The sequence below is a fragment of the Etheostoma cragini genome, chromosome 7 (genome assembly GCF_013103735.1).
Source record: "Etheostoma cragini isolate CJK2018 chromosome 7, CSU_Ecrag_1.0, whole genome shotgun sequence".
NCBI lineage: Eukaryota > Metazoa > Chordata > Actinopteri > Perciformes > Percidae > Etheostoma > Etheostoma cragini.
In genome coordinates, this window is record NC_048413.1 from 987,025 (window position 1) to 995,663 (window position 8,639).

The following is an 8,639-nucleotide window of genomic DNA, read 5'->3' on the forward strand; positions in this document are numbered from 1 at the left end:
GGAAGATATTGATTGACAGCTGGGGCATTTTCATTACTCGCGACAATCCCAGAAGTCCCACGTGCACTCTGACAGTGCTGATCCATTTGGCAACTGAAGCGTGGTGTCGCGACGGCACACATCCATGGTTGATGCTCCACGCTCCTGCCTCGCAACTGATTGGACGAACGTAGGTCTAGCTGCGTGAGAATTTCACACCACTGTCATGGCGACTCAGACGGAATGCAATGTCATATTTTATTAAAATAGTTACCTGAAACGCATTTCTGAAAAAATTTTAAGCAAGAAATAAGCCATTTAGTTGTTGAATCTGTCTTCATTTCAGATCAACAAAGGTTTTGCGTGCACGTTGAAGTCGCACATATGCCAATCCATTTCAACATTTAAAAGCTGGATATGTATTGCAGATATCTGTAAATTCAGTTTTTCTTAGTCAAAAAGAACATTTCAGATACCCACAACTACATTCTTCCTATTCATAATTGTCCTTTCAGATATCCACAAAGACATTCTTCCTAGGACAAATGACGTCACTTTTGCCATTAATTTGTATTGGTTTTCTCATTATAGATATCAACAATTCAGTTGCAGATTTCCATGTGAATTATGGATATCTGCAACTGAATTATAGAGATATCTGCAATTTGATTCTGACTAGTCATAACTCCAGTTCAAGATAACTACACTGAGAAAGCAGTTTCACAATCACACACCAGCAAAGCCACGGAGACAGCACACAGGGCCATGGGAAAATATCAAACAGAAAAACAACAGACAATGTAAACCGTGATCCCGGACGAGCCTCCAAAAACTGTTACAACCCAAAGAAGTCTAGGGGTGGAAGACACAAACAGTTTAAAATAATCCTGGGACCAAAAACAAATGGTAAATAAGGCAATTTTATAACACAACACAAGGCAACTTAAAACAATCTTCAAAAGAAAGACAAAATAGGCACAGGTATCACAAGTTTGCTTCAGAGCAGGTCTCAGAGCGGCTCCCAGCACTCCTCAGCCCACTCTATGCTGGCTTCCACGGAAGCCTCTTCTGCACACAGCCATGTTGCCTTCTTCTTAGCTGCTAAGCACTGATCAGCTGATCAACCTCACCTGCAGCGAATCACACACACCTGCAGAGAATCACACACACTTGCAGACAATACACATAATACAACACGGCATGTGACATGCGCAATCACCAGTGTTTTTGTCGTTGTGGTGCGCGTGGGCTACTCCTGATTTTCTGTTCCTGTTCATGGTAGTCTACTCATGGACATTGCACCACCACCATGTGCTGTAGTATGGGGGCCCGCCTTGATAATCCTGCTTAAGGGCCCGGTGTTGGCTTGTTATACCATTGCTGTTAAAGGAGCATTGATCAGAGTTCCCAATTGATGGAAATATGCAGCTCTAAATACAACTGTTAGACTAAACATGTTGAGTTATTGGAAACATCAGCAGCTGTCAGTGAACAGTTAATAACATGACTCTCAGGAGAAACTCACCCTCTGGAACTCGGAGCTCAATGTCCTGGTATGATCGAAATGAGAAAGGGCCAACCAAACCACATCTGTACCGTCCTGAATCAGACTTAGTCAGATTTGTGACGCTCACATACAGAACTGTCTGATATAGTGGAGATCGTGGATATTCTAGATTTCCCTTGGCATATCTGATGCTGTATCTGCCTCTCTGAGCTGTGTCCTCTTGTGTTTCAATAAGAATGTCTCCATCTTTACATTCATGCTTACAGAAGATTTTACTCAATCCAGAGAAAGTGAAGACACAGCTAACTGTGATGTCTCCTCCTTCAGTTCCTGTATAGGAAAAAATTTGTGCATTGGTGAGACCAATGTGTCCATTCTGCATTGCTGTAGAAAAGATGAACAATCAATAGTTACTATCTTTCTTAAAGATACTTTGACAGTCACTATGAGAGCTGCTTCTTTCACACAGCCATTTGATTCAAATTAGATTCTGTCAACAAAGAATGATTATGAAATGTCTTATTCAACCATTTATTTCAGTGTGTTATTTCAAAAAGATTTGTGCAAAAAATATATGCTGCACACATATATATGAATAAAAGATTCACCTCTACAGTTTACACTTCTATTTTAGTTCATTTAGGGTTACTGAACTGACATTTTGTTTCTCTTTAGTCATTCAGAGTGGATAACTAGTACTTTTAATGAGCTATATTTTAAAGGAACTCATATGAAACTCTACTCATCCTGTTTAATAACAGAAGTCACACTATTTGGCAAAACTGTCCAATCGTGAGAAACTGTTACCTAAAGTTTAACCCACCAACTGAAAATTGATTTTTTTAAAACACTTGCAGACTAAACTAGATGGATGGAACCAGACGCTGAGTTTACTCACTGAGGAAGAAGAAGCAGATCAGAGACTGACCCACGTTCATGTTGGAGGATCTGATGGTTTAACGCTGCCTCTCTTTCTTCTTAACTGGTAAACCAGGAACTGGTCACTTCTCTAAATGATGGAGTCCCTCCCCCAAACACATCACCCCCCCCCCCAGTTTTTGAGTAGAAGTGAAGGGTTTTTGAATCGTCCTCTTAGCAGTCTGATAGTTTTGCTCCATAAATAAAGCTTTCACTTCTTCCTGTTGTATTACCACAACAAGGAAGCGACTAACTGTGGAAGAGTCACCTGACGTCGTTTTGATCTCGTTTTAAATCATGGCCCTGGTCGGGTTGGGGACAGAGACCTTTGTGGCTGCAGTCATGTGTTAAAAAGATCAGAATTTGAAAACAAGAAAGAACCAACTTCATACAAACAATACGGCTCTCATTGGCTGGGTTTTACATCTAAACTGGAACTTTACGCAGGATTTGGGATTATAAAAGTCAATATTCATAGCTGTGTTAAAGGGGCTTCACAGCAATTTCATCAGGAAACTATTCACACTAAATAAGTTCACATGCCATTTCCATTTAATAATCATAATTATTGTATAACACTTTATTCAGCACTTTGTAAAGCAAAGTCTTTACAAGGTGGAGACAGCGTTAAAATAGTTCAGGACTGCAGTGAGGGAATAAAACCAGACAATAAAACAATACTGTGAGATAAAAAAACATTGCAAAAAAAAAACTAGCATTCTTCACCATCATCATCACCATCGTCATCATCATACTGGGAGTGTATGAAGCTATAAACTGTGTAAAGCAGAGAGGAGGGGAGAAATCACACGGAGCGGCTTCCTGAATGATCACCCACTAACTGGAGGAGTGAAGTGACACAGTTCTCCTGCAGTCTGGTGTTTTTTCATCATCAGGATTAAATTCAGAATGCACCTCCTGCATGTTCTGCTGCTCTGCTTCTTACCAGGTGAGCACTGGTTCTAGTCTGTCGCATCCATCAGGCTGACCAGCAGAACTTTTCTTACAGTAGATTGGTTTAGATGGTCTGTATTGATCGGGACGTTTCAGTGCTACAGCAGCAAAATATCCAATACACATAGAGAAAATACTACTACTAACTACTCATAAAGTGGTGAGTAAAAATGTACAACCTGTATAAGTATACAGTATGTATAAAGGTGTAAGGATAAACTATGTTTGTGCAAGTTGTACTTAGTGCAGTATTATTATGTTATTTCAGTGATCATTGTTGAAAAGTGTTATTGCCTGTGGAGTAATAATTTGATGATTTGGATTATGTCTTCCTACACAGTACAGCCAGGCCCACGTACAGAACCCTGTACATATGGACACAATGTACACATAGAAGGAATTTGACTCCGGTCTTAGCTTGCTCTCAGCCTCTCAATACTTAAATTACATACAGAACATGTTTTATTATATTATATAGAAAAAGACCTACAGCTGAAACATGGACAACAAAGCTGCACAAAACTTAGTTGTACATGCAGTAAAAACAATTTCCAACAACATGTCTACATTTAAGTCATGTGTTTCTGGAAAAGAAAATGTACATAGCAGAGTGTGAGTGATGCTCTAAGGCAGAACCTATCCTTCAGCCGTTAAACAAACAAAAATAAAGTTAACCAAAAAAGACACCGCTACTACTTTTGAACTTGTTATGTTCACTTCAACACAAGGAAGAAAAACCAACAAAAACTAAAATCTCTGCATAAAACATATTTTACAATTATTGTTAGTGATTCAAATAAGGATTGTCATGTACAGTATACATACACATGCATGCATATTTAGATACTTGCGGGCCCATATACACTGAAACACAAATGCATACACACATGCAGTACATGTACACGTTTTTCTTCACCTGCTAGACTTGCTTTGGCAGAACTGCCATTGCAGATACTGTACAACTGCAAGTACTGCATGTGAAAAGTTAAATGTACAGTAATGTTTGCAGTCTGTTTAGCAAGTTATAATTGGCAGTGTTCACTCCTCATCTTTTCCACAGCTGTGATAGATGGTGACCCCCTGACCCCCACTGAGGGGAGTAGCATCCGGGTTGCATGCTCCTTCAGCGTCCCTGGAAGAAAGAAGTTCCTCTGTAAGGACGAATGTAAAGACAAAGACATTCTCATTGCTACAGAAGGAGACGCCGCTCACAGTGGCAGATACAGCATCTTCTATCAAGGAGGAACCTTTACAGTATCTGAGACAGTTGTGTATGTGAGCATCACACAGCTGGCCAAGTCTGACTCGGGTCGGTACAGGTGTGGCTTGGAAAGGGCTTTCATGCCTGATTCCTACTGGCCGTTTGAGATCAGAGTTACAGACGGTGAGTTTGTACGCAGATGCTGTGCATGTTGGGGTATTCCAAGGGCTCTTAGGGTTTACCATTGGGGGGGGGTTGAGTCTCACTTTTGAGCATAATTGTAATTTTGAGCACAACACTTCCATTCTTGCATTGTGCTGAATGTTTTTGCAACTTTTTATAGTGCAAATGTCTTTATTTATGTAAAAGAAATTATAAAAGCTTCTTAGGGTGGGCTGTGCTGGCCAGTTTTCATTATGGGGCGGGGGGGGGGGGGGTTTCACCAGGGTGAAAACTACTCTCCTTAATGAGACATGTGCTCCCCTGAAAACATGATTTATGAAATTTTGGGAGGGTCTCTAAATGTTTTTGACAATGTGTAATTTTGACAGGCAATTTCAGTTTAGTGTAATGTGATCATGGTGGATTATTGTATGTGTAATTTCAAAAAATAGGGCGTAATGTAGCGTCTGTTTTCAACCCAAACCACTATCTTTTTCCAAACTTAGCCAGGTAGTTTTGGTGTCTAAGCCTATACCAAACTGTGACCATTTCACAACATTAACAACATGTATAAAATGGCCACCCTTACGTTCTCTGGTTCCGATGTGAGGTTGTATTTCTGCTATGGCACTACTTATCCGCCTGTGGGTCGTATTAGAGGGGGGGACAAATGGCCGATATCGTAATGTTTGGAGGACTTGTTGAAATGCAGCACACACAAATCACATATCACCAGGGGGGGTCAGCCTCTCCTCTTTAAGCGTAGCTCCCCTGGCGCCATTTTTATGGTACGTAGCCATCACCTGCAGTTAGCATCCCATTGACTCCCATTCATTTTGGCGCCACTTTGACAGCAAATAACTTTACACCCGGTGCGTTTAAAGACTCTATTTGTCAAAACAAATAGATGCTGATTTGTGAAAATTACAAAGTAGTACATGAAATTAACAGGTGAAAGTGAAAGAAAGACGATAAAAAGACAGCATCACATTTAAGCAAGTCTATAAAAATGTGTTTTAAGAAGTGATTGTAACAGAAGCCAGTGATTCAGCGAGCCCTATCTTTAGGAGGTGGTTGGTGGCGGTGGGTGGTGTTACCAAGAGGCGGCGCTTTGTCTCGTTTCATTTCCAGTTTTTAGCATCTGCAGGAAAGTTCTCTGAAACTTCTGCTGATGCTTTAAATATCAGCACAGGTTTATATTAACACACGTAGCCTGCGCTGTACGTTTTCATCGGTGTAAATGATGAAAGAAAATGCTTAGAACTACTGTGCATATATCATCAGTATTAATATGTATATGTGATCCACAGCTCCAAAAACTTCCCCTGAGCCCATGAAGCAGCCTGAACAGCAGCAGCGTGAAACAGGTGCAGCGGGTGCAGTTACCATCTGCCAATCAATGTCTTTGTTTGTCTGTCTATCATCAACAAAACTGGAATATTAACATATTACATGTGCTATTTTAATCTATAAAAGTGTCAAATAGATACACAATTAGATAATGATTCAAATCTTTAGAAATTCTTTCATTTTATGTACTATAGGGCCCACATCATGCTAATTATTAGGGTCATAGTTGGAGTTTTGATTTCTACTAGAACATGTTTACATGCTTTAAGGTTTAAAAAACATATTATTTATCTCATTTGGTCTGAATATATATATTCACATATGAATTCACCCTCTGTCTAAAACGCTCTGTTTTAGTACCTGTCTCTTTAAGAGCCCCCTTGATTTATGCTCACTTATCTTCCAGTTGTGGTACTTGTAGTCTCTAGATTTTTGTCAGTTTTTTCAATTAACAAGGTCTCTCTCTCTCTCTCTCTCTCTTTGTTCTAAATCTGTTGCCTAGGTTACGTCCTGCCTCTGGTTGTATGTGTCCCTGTGGTTGTGCTGTGTGCTGTTGGCGTGTTGCTCTATAGATGGAAGACCAGTGAGTTACCCTCCAACTCCTGCCATCCTGTCAGTAAATATTCATTCATATACATAAACACTTTAGTGGTTTTGTTCTTTGTGCTCCACAGGTGTGAACACCAGAGGGCGGTCAGACGACAGGAACACACAGGTGACTTTCTTCAGGCTTCTAAATGTCTGACTGATCATGTATTTGTACCAGGGGTGAAGGAAGAATTCAGAGTTTTTACTCTTATATAAGTCCTGCAAACTCTCACTTACAAATACAAAAGTATCAGCAAAAAAGTAACAAACGTAAAATCACTAGTTATGCACAGTGGCCCTTTGCAGAATCATATTATCACTAGGTTATAATTATTGATGCATTGTGTCCATCACATTAATGTTGTAGCTAAAGGTGGAGCTCATTGTAATTACTTTATACTGCTGTGTATCTTAAATATCTCCTATTATTTAGTTGATTTTATTTTTGTATTGTTTATCCAAATCTGCAAAAGTAATATTTGCCTTATAAATGTAGTGGAGTTGAAATATAAAGTAGAAGTAAATATAAATACTCAAGTAAAGTACAAGTGTAAAATTGTACTAAAGTACAGTACTTCAGTGTACAACCTGTGCTTCAGTAAAGGTCCTTTTCTTTCAGTCTACCACCAATAAGAAGTCTTCTCCGGTCTGTGGACATGAAGACTCCATGTCCCTGGTTATATACGAGAACAGCAGCGATCAGGACAAACTCTACTAACCTCTGACCTTTGTCATTTTGTAGTACAGCAATTAAAAATCCTACAAAAACATTGGAAGGAAAGGTGGAAAAAGCAACAAAAACATTTTAAAAAGCAGCAAAAAGTGACAGAGGAGGACAACACAAAGAGTTATTTAAAAGTACAACAGTAACAACAAAATATACTTCAATCATTAAAGTAAAAGTAGGCCTTATGGTCCCTTGAGTGATATTATTATGCCCACTGCCTGAAATGGGCCAGTACTCAGCAGTACAAGCACTTCTAAGTAAAATCAGACACTCAGCACCCTCATGTAGCCAACTGGAATGATATTGTGTTTCATAAGCACATTTGTGACTATTGGTGTACCCTACGAGATGTATGTGTCTATATAAACATATGCAAGGCACGTGATTCTCAGATCATGGAACTGCTAAATACTGACATCTTCTGGCTCCAATTCAGTCACTGAATATAACAATATAATAATAATACCAACAGCATTTAACTATAATGACACAGCGGATGGAAGTCCAGTTGTTTTTACTTACTTCTGCACAGTATCATATATCATACTTTCATATTAATATGTAAACTAACTCCGGCTGCCAGATGAATGTAGATGTGTAAAAAGTTTATTTCCCTCTGGGGCATAAAATTATGGAGCCCCTAAACTGAGTATGAGTATGAGTTTTCAGAATGGCTGGTGAGGAGGAGGTAGTCATCTTCCTGAAAATGTAATGAAAAGCACCTCATAAATGATAAGGTAACTGTCAACTGATTTCATGCTGTGAAGGTAAAATATTAACTCCATATAAAATTGGAAAACTCCATGAAAAAAGAATTCTGCAAATGTTATCATATACTTTGAATTTTTGTAATCCAAAATTTTTAAATAATGGTAAAGCAACATATTGTGGGCAACATTTTAGTGTTTTTATATAGTATATATTGATCCTTTACTCATGCTCAAATGCTGCTCACTGTATGTTTGCACTTCTTCTGAATGTATTTGCCTCTGTGCTTGTGTGTTTTCACTGAAGATGTTCTTTATCAAGGACAAATATTTTAAAAATGAAATGAGTTTATTGTAAGAAAAATCACTGCCATAGTGATTTTTCTTACAATAAACTCATTTCATTTTTCTTTGAATTACAATTACACATACACCTCTTCAAATTATATAGTATACGTACATGTTTTTATTTCACTTGTACTTTAATGAAGTACATTGGCTTTCAACGTTTGAGTCCATTGAATAAATGCATCTCCATTAACCCAT

The 8,639-nt window shown here is 38.7% G+C and overlaps 1 protein-coding gene across 1 annotated transcript; it reads left to right on the forward strand.

Annotated features, from left to right (window-relative positions):
- The first annotated feature begins 3,313 nt into the window (after positions 1 to 3,313).
- LOC117948015 (polymeric immunoglobulin receptor-like) lies at positions 3,314 to 6,455 on the forward strand. The gene is made up of 4 exons (XM_034877442.1): positions 3,314 to 3,353; positions 4,419 to 4,742; positions 6,032 to 6,097; positions 6,445 to 6,455. Exons 1-4 carry the CDS (start codon positions 3,314 to 3,316, stop codon positions 6,453 to 6,455), a joined length of 441 nt encoding a protein of 146 aa, XP_034733333.1.
- Positions 6,456 to 8,639: the final 2,184 nt, after the last annotated feature.